Source organism: Elephantulus edwardii, unplaced genomic scaffold (genome assembly GCF_000299155.1).
Source record: "Elephantulus edwardii isolate Elephantulus edwardi_28Jun2011 unplaced genomic scaffold, EleEdw1.0 scaffold00006, whole genome shotgun sequence".
Lineage (NCBI taxonomy): Eukaryota > Metazoa > Chordata > Mammalia > Macroscelidea > Macroscelididae > Elephantulus > Elephantulus edwardii.
This window is the reverse complement of record NW_006399756.1, coordinates 28,077,019-28,098,681: the sequence shown is the minus strand read 5'-3', so window position 1 is coordinate 28,098,681 and position 21,663 is coordinate 28,077,019. Positions and strand designations below refer to the sequence as shown.

The following is a 21,663-nucleotide window of genomic DNA, read 5'->3' as shown; positions in this document are numbered from 1 at the left end:
GACTGGGGCCAAAGGCTTATGTCCCTGTGAGACTCTTTGAGGAGAGGTCTCAAGGAGACGTCAACAAATGAGAATCCTTGTGGTCATTGCTGCAGTGACTCCTGAGGTGAAAAGCCCCCCAAAAAGATTTCTGTTCACACAAAGTTCCTTGGTGGTGAGATTTAAGTTCCTAGGACTGTTATGGCCTAGGACTTATGCACGTGTGAAGAATTCTCCTGAAGAGGTGTCTCTAAAATGCGAATCTGATCTTTTCTTCATCTCCCTTTCAGTTCCTCATTAACTCGGTCAGTGTTTGTAGTATTTCCTCTTCCTATGAACACCTCTTCTCTTCTTTTCTAACTCTCCTAAGCCAGTTACCTTTGAATTGATGACTGTGTGTGCCGAGCAGACCTGTACTTCGTCCTGTTGTCAGGGGTGTGGCAGGGAGCCAGGCCTTTCTTCCTGGGTGGGTTGAACTTAGTTGTCAAGTGCAGAACTATTTGCATTACCCAGTACTCCTTCCCGCCTTCCTAGTCATTGACTCTCTGAACATCCTGTCCCTTTCCCTTGAAGCCTACCTCTGAAGCCATTTTAGACATTCATAACTAGCTCCAGGTCCCAGTTTCTGATTAGGTCTCATGGAATCATGTATCTTAGTTGTAGTTTTATCTGTGTGGTTGTTTTACCATCTTTCGTTAGACTATAAGCTTCATGAGGGCAACAGTTATCACTGCTCTTGCCCATTTGTTCCTGGTGTTTTGCTGGTGGGGCACCCAGTTAGTAGGAAAGGAAAGAAGCTCTCATATTTTCTCTTCAGAAAATCAGTATGTGAAAATACGGCTCTTTTGGTGAAGAAGGGAGAAGCTCCAGACACATCAACTTCTCGCTGCTGAATAGAAAAAGGTCCAAAACCCCATAAGGACAAGGTCCTTACCTTCTTCCTCAGAAGGGAAGTGTTGACTTTCTTTGGTTCGAGGCTTCTGGTGAGTTATTGGAGTCTCTAAATGTGAAAAGCAGTGTAAGAAGTGTAACATTAACCAGAGAGCTATAATTTAATAGACGCTCAAGGGTTTCCATCCAAGATCCACATAAACTAGAAGGTACCGTTAGTGTGTGACCTTGAGTGAGTTTCTTAGCCTTTACCTATTCTGGATACTACCCACTTCATTAGATTGCTCTATAGTTCAGGGGGAAGAATATATGTAAAATGTTGCTGGAACTACAATTAATTGCCCTGAAGGAGCAGCGATGAAGTGTTCACCTGCGCACCGTAAGGACCAACAGTTTGAACCCACCAACCACTCCAGGGGAGAAAATGATGGCAGTCTGTTTCTGTAAGGATTTACAGCCTTGGGGACCCTATTGGGAGGAGAGAAGGAGTTCTACATGGTCCTGCAGGTTAGCTGTGGGTCAGAGTAGCCTTGGCAGCAACAGGTTTGTTTTGTTGGGGTTTTTTTACCCTCCTGGCATATAGCAGGTGTTGTGTCTTGTCGCCAAGTGCTTTCAAGTTGATTTTTGACTCACAGTGACACTTTGTGGCAGAGTAGAACTGCTCTCTAGTGTGTTCTTGGCTATAATGCAGATTGCCACATGTTTCTCCTGCAGAGCTGCTGGGAGTTTGAGCCCCCAACCTTTTGGATAGCAGCCAAGTGCTGAACCCTTGTCCCACCAGGACCCATAACAAGTGCTTACGACCTTCATGGAGGTTACATCATTGTCTTACCAAGTGTTGTGCCCATTCTGGGGATGGTCAGGGGGAACCAGAAGACATAGCTTCTCCCTCTAAGGAGATCACAGGTCACTGTCTGGAGAAACGGGGATAGGCTGGGGAATATACCCCTCAGGACATGGTCTGAACAACTCATGTGTAAAGTGCCTGGAGTATTGCTGCAAAGGCAAGATACTGCCTCGTGCCGCCAGGTAACCAGTCTTGAAATTGAGATTGGAACAGAAAAGGCAGAAGATTTATTATATACAAGTATGTAGGAGCTGGAGTGTGAGCATCCCAAATCTGTCTCCCTGCCTTAAAGACTCCAGGGGCTCCTATAGGAGAGACATAGGATGGGAGCTCTTCTTGTCCAGGCATTTGTGTCTGCTGATTGGGACCTGGACGAATCTTCTCAAAGTTTCAGAGATAACTTGATGCCATCCATATGTCAAGACCAAAAAGAGAGTAAATCTCGGCTATAGATGATTGAGTAGAGAGGCAAAACTCAACAAAGGCTTCAGCTTGATAAGAACGTCTCTCAGTTGTCCTAGACCAGGAGAACAAAGGGTTTCAGCTTGCTAAGGAGGTCTCTGAATATTCCTTCTGCTCTAAGAGGACACCTCTTCCTTTTAAATTATTACCTTAAAAAAATATTTCAGCCTATTACAGAGAATTTGAAGTTAGTTTCCTGTTGCTTTCTTGTCAGTTGCAGGAAGGAAAACATATCATCATAAAAGGTGCTGAAAAGTTCACCGTTGAACTTTCTGTTGCACTCTCTTCCAGTTTTGTTTTTTTCCCCCCTCTAGTCTCTGTTTGACCAGAGCAGCCCATATTGCCACAGTCAACATTACTGTTCTGAAACACAATAGTTCTAATTGAGGGCAAAAAAAGTATTGTTGGATAATTAGTAATGTGGCTCACAGAATAACGTTGACATTAAGAACTTAGAGAAGTTAAGTAATTTACCCGAGGTTACAGTTAGTTAGCATAAAAGCAAAGCTCTGAACCCAAGTCTAGCAGACTCTGAACCACTTCTATTTCATAAGTCTTGTTCCTCAAAGTTTCTAAGGAACCTCCTGGTGGGCCACTGTTAGGCTCCTCACCTAAGAAAGGATGGAAGAGTACAGAACAGCCCATGCTCACCATGGACCTATGCTGTTTATTTGACTAAGAGAAAGTTTTTGCCTTGGCTTAGGTACTGGGACAGAGAGAATAGAAAGATGAGATTATGAAGCCTTAGTTGAAGGAGCTCTAGTGTTGTAGTGGGTAGAGTTACACTGACCCAAAGGCGGTGCCTCTCTGCAGTTCAGATCCACCAGGAGCTCTGAGGGGATAAAGATAGGCTGTGTCCTCCCTTGTGATTTACAGCCTCCGAATACCCACTGGAGGGTCAGCTGAGTCAGTTCTGACTGGACATAAGCAAGAGTGAGTGAGCAGAGTTGAAGGAGACACGAGAGATAATCTTAACTAACTTTTGTAGATGAAGGCTAGGGCTGTTGAGTCACTTGCCGAAGGGCCCATTCCTCCATAGGGGCAGAGTTTGGACCAGACTCAAGGCTTGGGTGTTTTTATCACATTTGTCAGTTTGTCTTTGGAGGAACTCGTCTGAGCCCTCCCATTTCATTGTCCCCCGGTCCCTCATTTCTTCTGTGTTAAGGTCCCATGAAACCATTTATTGTCTTCTTTAGCTGCCCACCTTCTTTCCCTCCCCTGTAGCAGAAAATGACAGTTCCCCTAACCAAGACCGTCCCGGGCTCTGTATCTGGGGGAAAGGAGGAGGGAGAGGAGAATAGGATGAGGTAATGTTGGGTTTAAAGATGTTTGAGGAACGCTGGATTAAATGACGTGGTAGTAGTTCTTTCCCTGGGAACATGGAGGTAGATGGGGAAGGAAAATGGGATCTTGGTCATACCATGCCTCCTGTCCCCGTGTCTGGGGAATAGAAACACCCAGAGAGAAGCTGACACCACTAGGTTGTGAGGTGCAAACGCATTCCATTGTACGCCTCACTTAGAGCCAGTTGGCTGCTCTGAGTTTAGAGCCTGGACCTCATCTGGTTAAGAATTTCCCAAGGCAGGAGTGTCACTGGAGTCTTTCATGTGTCGGGGTGTAGGCAGCACGGTCTCTTTTAGAAGCTGTGCGGACACCTTGAACTGCACTCTGGTGAGTTGGTGCCAGAAGAATGGCATTTGTGGGGGATATAAACTGGGGAGAAGCTTCTTGCTGTTCTCATGAGAGCAGTGTTACTAGTTGAGAGTCAGAGAGTGTTTGTTCTCAAAAAAGCAGCAAGCACAGGTCTGCTTTCTGAGCGTATCCCAGGCCTCAGAGGAGAATACTAACTGGACAGCCAGGCTGCCACCAGCCAGGAGCTTCATATTGCTTAAGTGGGCCCAGGAAGTGAAGATAGGGAAGGCTGTGTGGAGTATTGTGAAACCCTCTGTCAGGGTTTATAAATGCTTCTCCCATAATTACTTTCTTTAGGCTCTTTTGTACCAACCCATGTAAGACTTTTTCTTGGAGAAGAATGTTAAGTTTTAGGAAGTCCCATCATATAAGACTTAAAAGGCCAGGAAACACCCGAGGGTCTGTGGCGGACACTTTTCCCTGAGCCAGGACTCTGGTGGTCAGCACATTTTCTCTCAGCCTCTCCCTGCGGCCTCAGGTGCCTGCACTGTGCCCTGTAGACAGTCTGTGGGGTGCTTTGTTTATCCCCTTGGCTGGGCAGATAGCATAGTAAAGCAAGGTCTGGAGAGGAGGGCCCAGCCATGTGACCTGAGTTTCCACTGGCAGCTGCCCTCCCGGATGTACACGGTGGGCAGGTCAGCCAGAGTCGCAGCAAATACAATACTGTGGTTTTAGTTTCTTTTCTGAGCTGGGTTTTTTCCCTTCTCAACTCTGAGCTTCTTGAGGGTAAAGATAAAGTCTTATTCATCTTGTAGCTTTGTGCCTAACACAGTGCCTGGCACAACGACAGTGTCCAGTCAGTCAATGAATGTGTTACTGCTTTAGGATTAAATTCTGAAGGTGAAGTATAGCAGATGACTTCTAGGTTTCATCCTATTCTTAGCAGTGCAGAATACCCTTAGGCTAAGTAAGGTTAAAGTGGACTGACTGATGGGGTATTTCATACCATAAAATGTCAAATAGAGTTGTTTGCAGTTTGGCTTTGTTTTTCTCTTTTGCTCCTGACTGTATCTCCTTCCACCAGTGCTGTGAATAGAATTTGGCAGCTGTGAGCTGATTTCTCAGTAGTGTCCTTTTTATGTAGCTGTCCCAGACCAGGGGTGAGCATGAGCCCTGGACCCAGACAGGATTTGTAAGAAACCATTCAATAAGCAAACTAAAGATGGGAATGGAATGAGGTCACCTGACCAGATCACTTTCTAGCCTTTTTTTCTTTTTTTAACTCAGAAATTTCTGCAGCACCTCTTTTGGGCCCTCTTTTGAATTATACTGTAGTTAACCCTGGAGATCAGTGTGTTTTAAAAGGAGGCCAGAATGACCGATTAGTTGCTAATCCTTGACTATGGAACCGCATTAATTATTCCAGGAAGTTTCGCAGAAAAGCTGACTTTATTTAAAAACACCGCTAATTCCAGGAGAACTGGCACCTTCTTACATGAAACATTTCTGCTTGGATGTGAAGAAAATGAGGCTATCTTAGCCAGAATTAGTCTGTGTCTTGACTTTGTGTGCTGAGTCCCTTACCCCTTTAAATAAACTCTACTTTTTAAATTCTCTTCTGGTTTTGTGTGGTCCTTTCTCATCTTTTCTTTGAAATAACATTACTGTAGACTATTTGGGGATTGGAACAGAGGATGGGGGTGGTGAATAACATTACATGTGATCATTTAATTTCATGAATGAAACATAATTTGCTTTAGCTGTCATTAATTTTGCCCAATGCCTTTTGATTTTATTTTTAGGATAAGGAAACCTGTGTGGGTACCAACAATCAAAGCTATACCTGTGACACGGGACACTGCTGTGGACAGTCTCAGTGCTGCAGCTACTACTATGAACTCTGGTGTAAGTCCTTCCCCCCACCGGCCTGATCTCCTGCTCACTGGCTCGCTCTCCCATTTTCCTCACTTTCCTGAGAGTAGTGTTGGTGAGTAGATCGGTTTACAGGTCCCAGAAGTGAATCCTTTGCAGAAGAGCTCTGGTGTTCTTTGGTCACTGAGTTTGATGTTAGAAAGGTAGGATCTAGCTTACTAGTCTTTGGTCTTTTACTAAAGATTTTCCAGTGTTGGAGCCATTATGAGAAAGGTAGGATATGAGCCTTCATAAGAGGCCATGGTCACCAGGAGTGCCACAGAAGGGGCTGCCTGGATGGAGTCCTCTCAGATGCTTTCGCTATCATGTCCCAAGAAATGACAGCAACTTAGATCCCTCCTTGGGCCACTCAAAATCTCAGGCTTGCTGTTTGTACAAAAGCGATGGCTGCAGCCCAGCCACAGTGAATGCTGAGCTGGGCTCGGTAGACAGCAGCTTTCTCATAAGAACCATACGGTCCTCCAGAATTCTCTCTAGAACGTGAGGAACTTGCTTTTTTCTGAGAGTTCCTCTCAAAGGGACAGTCTTTTTTTTCCTTTTTTTTTTCTATAATTATATTTTATTAATTTTCATAAACATTTACAGAGATTTTGGGCTTCCACTCATTCATTGTTGCACTATTCTCTCTACCCTCCTCCCAGTTTGTTCTTGTCCAAATGCCACAGTGCTTGTCAAAGCCAGTTCTGATTAATCTTCTTTGTCAGTGTGTCCTTTGCCATTCCCTATCACTCCTCCCTGAGAGAGACTTCACCCTGAGTCATAAGGAAAAGGGGACGGCGTATTCTCTTAGCTACTTCCTGCTGAAAAGGGACGCTGTGGGTTTCAGGGTGAAGATCTTCTCTCACTACTCTAAAGGGCCCCTTTGGCAGTAGGAAACACATAGACTATTATGGAGATTGGTTTTGGAATTCAGATGCACTCTTATTGATTGTGCTTGGCTGTACGTGTTCATATCCTTGAAGATGTATCATGGGGGTGTTGCAACCTAGAAGACACAAATTTGACTAACAAGTTATAAGTACATGAGTCCAAAAATTATGGAAAAGTAAAAGATGAATTCTTTCATTGTTTTACAAACCCTCCCCCAGGTCCCCTCCACCATGTAGCCCTCGCTCTAGACTCCTGTGATGACAGAAGTACCTAGTCATATATCTCTTTTAAACAGTTTTCTCCCTCCTCTGTTTCAGTGCAGTATACATTATTGAACCCATCTTACTCAGTCTCTCCCCAACCCCAAGGACAGTCCCATTCTACAACAGTGGCATCATGTAATATTTGTCAAAGGGACAGTCTTAATTTCGTTTTCTGCCTAGGAGAGAGGGGATTTTGAGCTTCAGTTTTTTTCTCCAACTCTGGAGCTGGACCACATTTAGCAGTGTCTCCACTGTCCTTGACTTATTACTGTTAGCTGAATGCCTTGCCTTGCCTTGCCACTGGTTTGGTTAAGGCTGGAACCACTTGTATCTTCCAGGGCTTTAGTGGATGGTGACTTTGTTATAGTCTTCAGGGATTAATAACACAGAGTTGAAGAGTTTGTTAATGTGCTTTGTACTCTGATGTCCTTGGAACTCAGATGAAACTGAAACTGTAGGGTCTGACTTGAGGTGATCATCATAAAGAAGAACCTTGGACAGAGAGGCCACAGAAGACCAGCATTGTTAGGATTCTTAAAACCATCTGTTGAGAGAAAAAACTGTAGACTAAATTCCCCCAGATAATTCTAAGCTCCCATCACCCTCCTACTTGGAAATAGATTTGGCCTCATTTATCACATCATGTCCCTACTCTGACCATCATCCTGCACCTTTTCCCCCTTTGCATTTCTGCCCCCCACCCAGCTCCCTGCTCAATGAGAAGTGGCAAGAAAGCAATTGAAAGGACTGTTGTCTTGTATGGTAAGGAAATTAGACTCTTGGCTGAAAAATCTCCCTCCCTCGATCCCAATCTTGTAGGCAGCCAGTGGGAGTGGTTCCTACAAGCTGGATGTTTCTCACTTGAGCCCTTCCCTTTCAAAAACGGAGGCTGGCTGGTCGACTTCCCATTTTGGGAACTGAGGACTGACTGGCTACTCAGAATTCTGAGGAATTCCAGGGGCAGTCAAGGGCAGGAGGGGACAAGGCTCAAGATATCCCCACAAGCCCTCCATCTGTGTAAGCATTAGTAAAAGAGGGCACAGAATCCTTGTTGCTATTTTAAAAGGGGTGGGGTTGAGGGACTTAACAAAAGAACAACGTACCAAGCAGGTGGATAGACTGTGTATAAATGTTTTAAAATGCAGATAACTGCAGGGTTCAAATTCTCCCTCCCACCCCTTGTTAAAACAAAAGTCTCAGCCGGGCTGCCAGAAAAGCCATGGAACTCCAGTTTGTTTTTGTGAGGCCCAGCCCAGGCGGCATCAGTTGCAGAAGGGAACAAAGTTGCTGATGGCCTCATTTCAGATTGACAGAGCCTCCTGGGGCATAGGCGGAGCAGAATCAGTAGCCACCAGAATTGGGTCACCAAAGCCAGGGCAGAGGGGAGTGGAGAGACAGGGACAGGGAAGCTCAGATAGCAGGAGGCAGTCTGGGACGCACATGCTGTGACCCCAAGGGCTGCAGAAGCCCAGAGAAACAGCTGCTCCAGTGATTCTCTCACTGGTTACGGTCATGTGGGGAAAGGAGGAGGCAAGACGAACCAGGAGAAAAGACTCTTGATTATGCAAGTTGGCACATCCTTTCCAAGTTCTGGAAGGTTGGATACTGTAAAAACAAAACTTTCCTGTCACAGAAGTAGATTTTTCTGCACAGAAGTAGAGTCTTGATCAGTAGATGCCCAATGTGTGTTCTGCCCACCTCAGGAATTGTAGTGGTTTCTTCTTATGAGGGTCATGGCCTCGACCCAGTGTGGGTAGTATGTTGTTTTTCATTTTATTGTGTTATTGAATCAGAACCAATTCATAACTGACCGTCCAGTGGATTTTCAGAGGCTGTAAATTGTTCAAGAGCAGATTGCAGAGTGGCTGTTGGATTAGAACTGTCCATTTTTGGATTGGCAACGCAACTCCTTACCCACTAGGCCATCAGAGTGGGGGTAGAAAGGAGGTAGAATATTGGAACTAACTCTTGAAGTTCTCATCAAAACTTCATTTTGTTACTTTAAACCTGATTTCCTTTGTCTCTTGATTTTGCATGAAATGTGAAAGTGATTGGGTTTGGATTTGGGTAGGCTTCCCCCCTTTCTCTATTAGAAAAAATTTCAGCTAGGGTATTTTTGGCAGCGTTTTGGACAGGCAAGGTGCCTCTTTAATCATAGTTGCCTGTAGACAAGGTTCCAGGGGGGAAAAAATTGCCATTTCCACAAATCCTTTTACTTCTAAGTTGAATTTTCTCCTATACTGGGTTGTCACTCTCTATCTTTTTCACACATGCACACACATGTTGCACACACTGTCCAGTTGCACTTTATACAGATACACACAGACCTTGAGCTTCAGCCTGGGACCGTCCCCCCCAGGTCTTTTCAGAGGCATTAGTACAGCTGAGGTACAAGGAGCTGACCATAAATCATATTATCCGATGTGTTCTTATGACACTGTACTTTAACTCCTCTTTCAATCTTTATTCATTTGGCAAACTTTTATTCCCATGATTCCTTAAACTTTTGCCAGCATCAAGATTTTCGGAAAGGTTTGCCGAAACCTTGGTTCCTGGGCTGTCCTCCCAGAGTTTGTGATTTAGTAGATAGATCTGAGGCGAACCTGGGAATTTTTATTTGTAACAAGTTCCTAGTTCTTATTGTGACCTCTTCTCTTTTGGTTCTAGAAACTTTAAGGGGAGGCATAATTGCCATCAAGAAAATAATTTGCTAGCAGAAAAAGGAGACACAGCAAAATGTGTAACTAGTAAGGTAAACGGGACTGCATATGCCAGACCTGCCATGAAGGTTCCGTATTTGTCAGTCCTGACAGGGTTCAGGGAAGGCTTTGTGGAGGAGGTGGCATTTGAAGTGGCTTGGAAGGAGGAGTGGCATCCACTTCCGTAATAGCTTGCCTCTGGAAACCCTATGAACCTGGAGAGAGGATGAGACACCCAAGCATTGAGGACTCTTCCTTCATAGGGTCGCTATGAGTCACCTGTGACTCGATGACACTTAACAACAACAACAACAAGGGTGGGTAGGATTTAAAGATGGAGAAGGATAAAGACTTCTCAGGAAGAGAAACATGAGTGACTAAAGCCCTGTGGCAAAGAACAGAATATGTCTTACGCTGTTAACCATTCCCCTCGGACTTGGGACTTGCCCAGGAAGAAAGGAAGATTCTAGTACAAATGTACATAGAATGCTCCTGCTGCCTGTGACTTCATGAAGTAAGGTCTGTATGATTCAGCTCTCTTTGCTCAAGAACAGTTCTGCTAGGTGCACAGGTCATCCCCATTCATGAGTCTAGGAATGTTAAGGAAATGCCACATCAGTTAAAGCTGATAAGCAGAGTTAGCTCCCATCTCTCCAAAGTCACGACTCCTGTAGGATGCCAGCCCAGGCCTCTGAAGACCAAGCTAGAGAGATGGGTTGGTCCACGTTTTGGATGGCTTCAGGTATGAGGTTAAAAGATCTCCTGTGTGCATTGTTGAATTTCTAGAGGAATCCTTTAATGGAGCAGATAAAGGAAAAGAGAATAACAGCATCAGGATGTGCTCAAGGCCATACAGCCAGGACCCCTGTCTCCCAGTTCTCAGCCCAGGGCTCTTTCTGATTACCAAACTGCTTTTTTCAGAGAGAGATCAAGGTTGAGGATTTCTGCTCCTGGGATAATTTGGGTGAACTTTACTCAAACATGAGTGTTCCTGCGTTCAGGAGGGAGCAGGAAAGTGTTTCTGGACAGTGGAATTTCCCTGAGGTGGCATAAAGCAGATTGTTAGCAGATCCAGTTAATAACTGTGCAGGGTGTTTTTCTCACCTGTTAATATTTTTCCTTCTTAGTTCTTAGAACAGAACCTGGGAGTTGGAACCCAGGTCTCATTACTGAGATATAAGGGAGATGTAAAGGAAACCTTTCCCATTGTGTACGCTATTTAGAAGTCACGGTGACCAAAGAAGACCTTTGCTCTCTCTAATATACAGTTGAGGAAAGTATAACAAAATGAGGTAGGATTTGGACTCAAGCTGTGAGCCTCCTCCCTTTTTGTTTATTTGTGGCCATGCTTCTAGGAAAGTGTGTCAGAAGAGCTTGCAAATCCTCGGAAGTCTTCATTTCCCAGCTCAGGCCCTTTCCGGTGCCAGGAACTCCTGTTTCAAGTCAGAAGGAGCCACCTCCCACCCTTCCAAGCCAGCCTCACCTTCTCCCAGGGAGGTCCCCCTCCGCCCTGACTGTCTTCCTCGTCCAGTGTGTTTTGACTTTCTGATGCGGAATTTCCTGCCAGTTGGGGAGTTGTACTTTCCCGAGTTTATAGTGAACTCCAGGCACATGACTCAGTTCCTACATTGGACTGCGATTGTTTTTAAAAACATGTTTTCCATTTTGCTTAGCATGACCAACACTCCCCACAGTGAGGTCACGGCTTTTAAAGTTGTCACTGTAGAATGTAATTTGTAGTGAGGCTGAGGGGGAGCTCTTTATGTGTCTCTTAATTAGATTTTTCTTGTAAAAGTAGCTTGGTTTTTTGTTTGGTTGTTTTCGGTTTTTTGTTTTTGTTTTTTTTTAAAAAGAGGTCCCCCCCCCCCTTGTTTGAGAAATGTAGCTAAAAGATTAAAAACTCCGTAGGGACTTATCTGTTTTGCCTTTTAAAGTGTTGAGATGCTTCTTTGCCTGAGAGAGTCAGTTTTGTGTCGGCCAGATCATGATGCCTTCTCTCCAGATTAACTGCGTTAAGTGGATCCAACTTGTCATGGACCTTTTCTGCATCTTTATCTACACACCACATCCCACTATATGTGTCGTCCCAAGTCTGTTTTCCTCCGCTTTTGATGTACACCGGTAATCCCTTGTAATAGTTGTTGTGTGCTGTGAAGTTGGAACCGACTCGTAGCTGACCCTGTAGTGATTTTTCAGAGGCGGTTAATTGCACGGGAGGAGACTGCCATCCTTCTCCTTCAGAGCAGCTGGTGGATTCAAACTGTATCCCCTCAGGATTGTAGTACAGCTTCTTGCCACCAGGCCACCAGAGCTCCCTTAAACTATGTGTAGACTTATTTAAAAATAAAGGAATTGGGCTTTCAGCTTGGAGGAGGCCTCGGTGCAACTTTCTTCAGTCATTCCCCATCTGGCATCATCCGACACCAGCCACCTCCGCCATGCTGTCCAAGTTCGACCCCAATGAGATTAAAGTCGTGTACCTGAGGTGTACCGGTGGGGAAGTCGGCGCCACTTCCGCTCAGGCCCCCAAGATAAGCCTTCTGGGTCTGTCTCCAAAAAAGGTTGGTGCTGACATTGCCAAGGCCACCGGTGACTGAGAGGGACTAAGGATTACAGTGAAACTGACCATTCAAAACAGACAGGCCCAGATTGAAGTGGTGCCTTCTGCCTCTGCCCTGATCATCAAAGCCCTAAAGGAACCACCCAGAGACAGAAAGAAGCAGAAAAATATTAAGCACAGTGGAAATATCACTTTTGATGAGATTGTTGGCATTGCCTGGCAGATGCGACACCCGTCTTTAGCCAGAGAACTCTCAGGAACTATTAAAGAGATCCTGGGAACTGCCCAATCTGTATACTGCAGTGTTGATGGCCGTCACCCTCATGACATCGTAGAAGACATCAACAGCGGTGCTGTGGAATGCCCAGCTAGCTAAGAACTACAGATGAAAATATTTCAATAAAGGATCATTTATTAACCAAAAAAAAAAAGGAATTGGAACTCAGTTTGAGGTGAGATAGGAGGAAACCCCAAACCCAATTCCCTTTTGTTTTTCCTTCTATTCCTAGTTTAATGGGTTTTGATCTCAAATGAAAGCGCTTATGTTCTGATGAAACACTTTAAGTCTTCTCCCCAGGAGAAACTGGTCAGGGTAGGTCACTTAAGCTGCATTAACATCAGGGGTCTAGAAAACCAGGTGTATCTCTCATTCACACTAAATATCCATTGCAGATTGGATGGGAGTTTTATTTCTATTTTCTCTTTTAGTATCCAAATTGACCCTGAAGTGTTTCCTACTGGAATATTCCCAGTTGTCATGGCAGAGGACTTCAAAGTCCCAAGAACTGTTTTAGATTCTTAGTGACGTGCAGCACTTCCAGTCCCAATTCATTAGATAAAACTAATCCACATGGCTTACTTATAAAGGAACCAGGAAGGAAGAGTGCTGGCGGTGCAGTTGATAATCAGAAGATTGATGATCCAAATCTACCAGCCACTCAGTCTTTCTCAAAGATGTGGCAGTATGCTTTTAAAAAAAATACATGACTGGCGACATGTGACCTCTGACTTCACAAAGAGGGAGAAAAATCACACATCTCAAGGCTGATTGCCATAAAGTGGAAGTCAAGCAAACCTCCTCCCTCCAAACTTTTTGCCAATTCTCATATCAGTCTTCTCTCCCACAGAATGCTCTGCTGCTCTGTTAGGTTTGAGAATTCATTTCACTGGCCACACAGAACTCAGACAATACTGTTATTAGAGTGATAACAGGTTACTTCAGAATAAAGAATGAATCACAATGTAATTCTTTTAGGTCAGGACTGCTTCTTAGCTGTACCCACAGTTAGGTCACTTTCTTGCCTTTCAGTCCCTTGTCCTACCCTCTGCCCTGCTCAGGGAAAGGTTGCAAAGCTCTTTTAGTATCTCCACTAAGCGTCCAGAGATTCTGCCAGTAAACCTTGGCCCCAGAGCTTTCTCAACTGAGGGCTGGCAAACCTAGCTACACTTATAAGTGCCCAGAGGCATTTCACTATACGAGAAAGCCACCTGCCCAGGGCTCTCAGCTCTCTCTCCTGCTGTGGGTGGGTGAGCTTGACCCTGCAATGTGCCAGAAGTCACCTCAATCCCCCAGCCAGCCTCCTGCCCAGAGCCCCTCAGCTTTCTCTGTGAACCAGGAAGTCCACCATTGCCATCTCAACTGTCACAGTTTCTGTCCTGTAGTTGTGCTCTCAGTATCTCTGGTGTTACATACAACCCATTCTCTCTCTGTTTTTCTGAGTCAACAGGGATCCCGAGTCCAAAACATGCTAAATTCCCAGGTCTTTCCAAGTAGTTTTTAGGACACCTTTCTATGTTCAGTTCTCTCTCCTGTTATCCCTTATCAAATGAAAGATGTGACCCATGCAAGGATGATGACTTGGATACATACTATCCTAATCAACATAGAGAACATAGCCTAATCCACATTAACATCACTTATTCTTGCTTCATTAACAATTAACCCAAACGAGGCCATTGCCCTGGATTGCATTCAAACTCATGGCAACTCTCCTTCAGCTTTCTGAAGCTTTAAATCTTCACTAGAGATTGCTTATCTGTTGTCCAAGGAGCATCTGGTGGGTTTGAACTGCCAACCTTTTGGTTAGCAACTCAACACATAATATGCTAAACCACCAGTCCTTCTCATTAACACTTAAATGTCAGGATTTAGAACACACACTGGAGGATAATTACATCTTGTCACAAATTAGAAGACAACAACATACTCCTGGGAAGCAAGTTGACGGTTAATCCCAACGCCATAGGCTCATACACCTTATTTGTATGATCCCATCCAGTGATTGTGTGGAAGTACAAAGATTTTGCAAAGAAGACCATATTAAGCAATACAATACACTGCATTCTGGAGCTCTATTGACAGAATGAAGTGGAACAGTAACTAATTATTTGGCACGCATGACAACCAGAGCATGAGATTTCTTTTTAAGAGACATCCTGGGTTATGAAAGTTGTGAACATCTATAACCCACTGCTCTTTAGTAGATTCCGATTCATAGTGACCCTCTAAGTTTCTGAGGCTGTAAATCTCAATGGGATCATGCTACGGCATCTTTGTACCATGGAGCAGCTGGTGGTGGATTTGAATTGTTGACCAAACCTGTCAAGTTAGCAACCTGACACATTACACACCACATCATCAGGGCTCCTTTAGAGCAACAGCTCCTTGTCTTTGAGTGGAACTGACTCCCCGCTGACCTTCTGGCTGGTTTTCAGAGGCTATAAATCACACAGGAGGACATTGTCCATCTTTCTCCCAGAGAGAAGCTGGTGGACTTAAACTGCCTGCCTTTGAGTTGGCAGTGCACCAGCTTAACCATTAGGCCAGCAGAGTTCCAGCATACCACAGCATAGAAAGTTAGAAGTTAGCTTACTCTTAGGTCAAGGACTACTGAAAAAAGTCTGTTTCAGATACAACTGAGGCATTTTTAGGAGAGCTCTGGTGGCCTAGTCCATAGGGGTCAATGCAAACTAAAAGGCTGGTGGTTCAAACCCACCAGTTGTTCCAAGGAGAGGACAGTCATTCCAAGGGAGAGGACAGTCTCCTTCTTTTTAGATTTATAGCTTTGGAAAGACAATGGATAGTCTCTGTGAAGTGGGACTGACTTGATGCCAGTGATTCTTTCCAACAAGACATTTAGAGCCAGATTCTCAAGAAAGAATGTACCTTGCTTAACTGTGCTCGAGGCCACCAGCTGTTCTGCAGGAGAAAGATAGGCAGTGTCCTCCTGTGCAAGTAACTGCCTCTGAAACCCGATGGAGGGTCAGGAATGAGTTGGTTCCGACTCTACGGTACACAACAACAATCTTAAATGAGTCAGCATTCATTAGTAAGGAATATAATTAAAATAAACCAGATTTCCGTAGTAAAATTGGGATAGAGAAAAAGAAATTTTAATCTTCTGAACTTTCAGTATGGATTGAAGCTCAACATCAAGAAAACAGATTTTTTAACCACTGGGCCAATTGGCAGCATCATGATAGATGGTGAAGAGATTGAGATTGTTAAGAGCTTCAGTTTGGCTCAAAAATCAACATTCTTGATACCAGCAGCCAAGTATAAAGAGACAAGCTGCACTGAGAAAGTGTGCTATTAGGGACCTTTCCAGAGTACTGAAGAGCAGCAGTGTCAGTCTAGAGAATAAGGTGGGCCTGGTCCAGGACTTGGTCTTCACAAAAAATTGGACAGTGATTAGGAATAATAGAAGGAGACTGATGCTTTTTGAGCTGTGGTGCTGGAGAAGAGTATTGAATATATCATGGACTTCTAGGAGAACAAACAGGTTTGACCTGGAGAGAGTGAAGCTAAGCTGCTCCTTGGAGGCAAGGATTCTGAAGCTCCAACTGACATACTTTGAGCATGTTGCAAGGAAGGACCAGTTCTTAGAGAGGGACACCATGCTTGGGATAGTGGAGGGACAGTGCAAAAGAGTAAGACCCTGGGTGAGATGGAATGACTCATGACTGCAGTAATGGGGTTAGGTGTGTCAGATAATGAGGTTGGCTTAGGATAGAGCAGGGTTCAGAGCTGTTGTACATGGGATTGCTATGAATCAGAAGTGACTTGATGGCATTTATCAACCTCTACAACTTTGACTTATGTTCTCTGTTTGGGAATGAGATTCTTCATCATGGAGGATTTTGTGCGCCGAGCACCTGCTGAAAGCTATTAGGTGCAGTAGGGCTAGAAGGTCCTAGATCCTCCCACGCTCTGTATAGGAGCAGCTTTAGCACAGGATGAGGTTCTAGGCGATAGAAAGGGCCTCTGCCAGAGACCACACCCTAAATGTCAAGGAGACCTTTGGGAATAGTGTGTTCTCATACAGAAAGTAAATTCTTTAAAAAAGAAAATCAGAGGTGAATTAATTTCGAATTCTGTTTGGAAGGAGGAAGGCCTTTCACATTTTTTAAACAATCTTCAATGTTAGACTACTTTTAACTCATTCTGATGAAAGATCCATGTGGAAATACTTTAGAACTTTTAAACAGATTATTACAAAAGAGATGATAAAACAAATACACTTTGTATTTGTAATGGAAAGAATTTGAAACTACTCAAGAATAGAAAACATATGAATAGTGTTATAATGTATTTTTACTTAATATCATACAACTGACCTTAAAATGATTCCTCTGACCATATTTTATTGAGAAAGAAAAGGCATTTTCTCACTAAGAAGCACATGTTCATATTAAAAAAAAACCTAAGAACTGTAGATAAGCAAAGAATGAAGGAGATTGGTGGCAGAATATCTTACCTTCCGACGGTTGCTTTAGACCTTTTTCTATCCATATTTACTTTTCTTAAAAGGTAAATATTTGGATCACATTTTTTATTGCTTTGTAGCATACTTTTTTCATTTAGATTCAAAAGTATCTTTATATGTTAATAGTATTCTTTAAATAATATTTTAAAATATTGCTATGGCTGACTGCATTGCCAGAGGCATTTAGATTGCTAATGGTGTAGTGGTGCAAGCATTTGGCCGCCAACCTCAAGGTCAGCAGTTTGAACCCACCAAGCTTTTCAACCATAAATTTTTTTAGCAGCCCAACACAGGACAGACTACACCCCCAGAGCTCCACCAGAAATTCCTTTTTCAAAATAAAAAGTCATTTTAAAAGTTTCATTTAATTAGGTTCTAGCTTTCTAGCTTGAAAAAAACAAATCAGAAGAGAAAATTAAAATTTCCAATAACCCTGCCTTTTAAAAATAAGTCATCCTTTAATTTTTTTATTCTTTAATTCTCCTCCCCTCTGCAATGTGTGTGTGTGTGAAAGAGAGTGAAAGAGATTATTGGGTACTATCGATTTACTTGACTCATTATGACCCGTTATGAAAGAGTAGTGCTGGCCCAGAAGGTTTTCTAGGCTTGTAAAGGTCTCTCTCCCTGAGAGTCACTGGGTGAATTTAAACTACCAGTCTTCCAGTTGGTAGTAGTATGCTCAACTGTCCCATCACTACAGCCCACGTATTTTTGTGAGCTCTCTGAACACATTAGTATAGCTGTCTAACATCCTTTTATATCTTTCTCTCATTACTGTCAAATCAGAACCAACTCCTGCCTTACCCTCTAGCAAGTTTTCAGAGGCTTTAAATCACACAGGAGAGATTGCTCGTCTTTCTCCCACAGAGTACCTCGTGGATTTGAACTGTCTGTTTTAATCTTGACAGCTCAACTTCAACATGAAATGTGCTGGTTTGGGGAGATTATTCTCATCAATCCCATTCCCCTTACCAGTAAGCTAATTTTTTTTTTTGGTGGGAACTTTCTGAATGTTCTTTGCCTTTTGCTTCCATTTGAGGACTGGAGCTTTCTTCAGTTGGCCTCGATTCTCTAAGTAATAGCCAAGAGACACACAGTGGGCAATGAGAACAAACTAGATAAGTGAGGACTTTGGGCCCTCTCCCCTGTGCCTTCACCCCTTTCTGGAGCAAGGAGGAAGAAAAAGAGGCTGGCTCCTGGTCTTACCTAATGTAACCACAGACCAGGGATTGCCTGTGATAGTGAGAGTGGAATTGTACTGGATTATATCTAGAGCAGAGGAAATAATTTACACTCTCTAGGGAGGAGTTGGATCTGAGGCAATTAGAATTTTCCACCTTTAACTTTTGTGACTCCTATCACATTAAAAAGCGCCTGATCTTCTTGGCAATACTAAGAATTCTTTTTATCAGAAAGCACCACCGAAGTCCTTTGCAGTTGTTAATATTCTGAGTTTTGGGGCTCTTGAAAGGTTCTTTCTATTTTTGTTGAAACAGCTATTAATAAGAAGTGAGCCTGGTCATGGTCCCGGGACTTGAGCAGGGTTTGGAGAACGGTGGGCACCAGGAAAGCCTGAAGCCTTTTCTCAGAGATCTCATAAGGGATGAGGAGTACACTGTACTACACACCTAAAATACAGGAGACTTAGTGTACCCCAAGTCCCTGCTGTCTCACTAGGTGAAGCATGTGGAGTGTGCTTCATTCACAAGCTCTTAGTGAAGACTGGCGCTGAGCACGGACAAGACACTGTTCTGCTGGTGTAGCCATCAGGCATTTATGCAGAAAAAAAACCAAGACTGGAATGAGCAGAACAGCATCCATCACTATCAGCCAAGGTTCCCTAAGTTAGGATCATGCCCTGGGGTGATGGTCGGTCCATCCACGCTTGCCGCACTTTGTCTTGGGAGCAGAATACCCAAGATTAAGTACCAACGGGTCAGTCCTATCTGTGTACCAAATAGTATATTTGGAGAACAGTAGGGGAGAGAGTAATGGAAATAAGACAGGAAAGGTAAAAGGGATGATAAAAGTAAAGGTCCCCTGCAGGCAGTGGACGTCTGTTGCACGTGGTTATGGTGAGTGACCATTTTCTGGTGGCTACTCAAGATCTTACCGATTTCAGGAGCAGCTTTTCCTCCTTTACCACTCAGCCGAGCCCAGTGTTTCTTTACAGGACAAGCATCTCCCTCCCTAAGGTACAAACTTTGTGTCCATTATTAACTATTATGTCTCTCAACATCAGTGGTGAGAGGTGGTGTGCACCCAGCAACATGACAATGTCCATTCAACTCCATTGGTGCCATGGCAGGACCTCCTTGTTCTTAGAGGTGTCTCTTCGGGCTGGTATTCACCAAATGTGCATGCCTCTCTGTCTTGCCTTTTTCCTCCTCAGGGTTCTGGCTGGTGTGTACCATCATCATCATCCTGAGCTGCTGTTGCGTCTGCCACCACCGCCGAGCCAAGCACCGCCTTCAGGCCCAGCAGCGACAACATGAAATCAACCTGATCGCCTACCGGGAAGCCCACAATTACTCAGCGCTGCCATTTTATTTCAGTACGTACACCGCAGACTGCCATACCCTGCACTCGGGAGCCTGGGTGCACAGAGCCAGGGCCCAGACCACACCGGGGCCCAGGGCTCCGGGTGGTTTGCTACTTTAGGCCACCACAGAGCTGGGTCTTGCAAATACAGAAAAACAGAGGAACAGGTATATGGATGCAGATCCCTGCAGCCCCTGGACCATCTGGGTCTCACAGTGGTTGTTTATTTAACAATTTTTCTTTTTCTTTTAAAAGGCAGGGAGTTGGGTGTATAGTGTGAATGAATTGAGATTTGGAGTTCAGTGCTCGGAGTGCCTCTCATTTTGCTTACTGCCATGTAATAACATACACAAAGCAGAGACTGCCTTGATGGGCAGGTGGGATGTGGTGTTGAGATTTTCTGTGAACCAAGAAATTTAGTAGCTCACTAAGGCATATTCACCTGACTCAGTTGGCTGTTGGAGGCCCAGTTGCATTGTGTAGCTTGTCCAAAGCTATTCTGCAATGCATTTTACAACATAAACTCGTCACAGTTGCTTGAATTCCACATCTAGTAGAGATGACATGCTTAGCGCAGTGCCTGGCATATAGTAAGTGCTCAATAAATGCTAACAATTATTGTTAACGTTATAAATAGATCATTGTGCCTTAAGCACAAATGAAAACACGAACTCATTTGCATGTTCTTAATAAGCCCTGAATGGCAGAGGCTTCCCCCCAGCCCCTTGGTGGAACCGACCCCCTCTTGATTTGAGTCAGGGTGAGGTACAGTTCATCTTTCCAGACCTTCTCCAGCCCCACAAGAAAGAGAGAAGACAGGATTCTAACCTCCCAGCAACGAGGCACCTTTGTGGTGCACCCAGCAGGGCTAGAAGGAGGGAGCAGGTGGCCAGGAAGTCTTGAGTGAGGAGCCTGAACTCTGAGGCTGGTGGGCTTAGTGAGAGGACAGCCTGAGCAAGAAACTAGAGGCTTATGTGTATGTGGAAGCAGGTCCATTCCAGACCAAAGCAGTCTCCTGGCCATCCTGTACACTTCTCTGCACGTTTGCCTTAACACCCAGACGGGCAGGAACCCCTGGCCTGTGATGCAGCTTGAGGAGCTCTCTCATTCCAAGCAGCTGGTTAGGTCATTCCCAGTCTATCCCCCTTTCTCTGCAGAATTGCTCACAGCCCTGTGGTTTACTCAGTCAGGCTTGGTGGGTACGTGTTGGGGTGGGAAGAGACCCTGTGCCTGTATTGAGTGTGAGCTTTGCAGTCTGTCCTAGAACAATTGCCAGCACAGTAATCTTTCCTCCCTACCTCCCCATTTTAGGGTTTTTGCCAAACTATTTACTACCTCCTTATGAGGAAGTGGTGAACCGACCTCCAACTCCTCCCCCACCATACAGTGCCTTCCAGCTTCAGCAGCAGCAGCTGCCTTCACAGTGTGGCCCCGTGGGCACCAGCCCCCCGGGCGCCGATTCCTCCAGGGCCCCCCAGGGTGCACAGAGCAGCCCCTTGTCTGGGCCCAGCAGAAGCAGCACGAGACCCCCGAGCATCGCTGACCCTGAGCCCTCCGACGTGCCAGCTGACCCGGCAGCCACCAAAGTCCTGGGAATGGAGCCCAGTGGCTCTGCGGCCGGCCTGGGGGAGCTCGAGCCGGGGTCTCCCCTGCACAAGGACTCTGAATGTAAGGAGGAACTGCTGAGAGAGCACAGCGCCGAGCAGAGCGGCGCCCTCCCCGACAGCAAAGACAAGACGCCCGGGCGGCACCGCCGCTTCACTGGGGACTCGGGCATCGAGGTGTGTGTGTGCAACCGGGGCCACGACGAGGACCTCAAAGAATTCAACACGCTCATTGACGACGGAGCCCTGGACTTCTGCGACAGCTGCCACATGCGGCCCGCTGGTGACGAGGAGGAAGGGCTGTACCGACCCTCCGAGGAGCAGGCCCGAGAGCCGGGGCACCCCCACCTGCCACGGCCCCCCGCCTGCCTCCTGCTGAACACCATCAATGAGCAGGACTCCCCGAACTCCCAGAGCAGCAGCACCCCCAGCTAGAGCAGGCCCCGCCTGCACCTGAGAACTCAGCAAAGCAACCAGGGTAGGGGAGAACCACGAGAGAAGCACTAAACGCCTTCCGGAGAAAGTGGTGTAGCCACTTTGTTTATCCACCGCGCCCCGTCCCCCTTTTCCCTTCCTCTTTTCCAACACTTCCAGGTACAATTTGGGGTATGGATGCC

General features: G+C 45.2%; 1 protein-coding gene across 1 annotated transcript in view; it reads left to right on the top strand.

Moving 5' to 3' along the window:
• Window positions 1-21,663, top strand: part of WBP1L (WW domain binding protein 1-like) — a 92,623-nt gene extending 70,960 nt beyond the window's left edge. Inside the window, exons 2-4 of the mRNA XM_006879973.1 lie at window positions 5,614-5,716; window positions 19,294-19,455; window positions 20,754-21,663. Coding sequence (XP_006880035.1) covers window positions 5,614-5,716; window positions 19,294-19,455; window positions 20,754-21,481 — 993 coding nt within the window. The 3' untranslated portion in view covers window positions 21,482-21,663. The remainder of the gene's footprint in view (window positions 1-5,613; window positions 5,717-19,293; window positions 19,456-20,753) is intronic.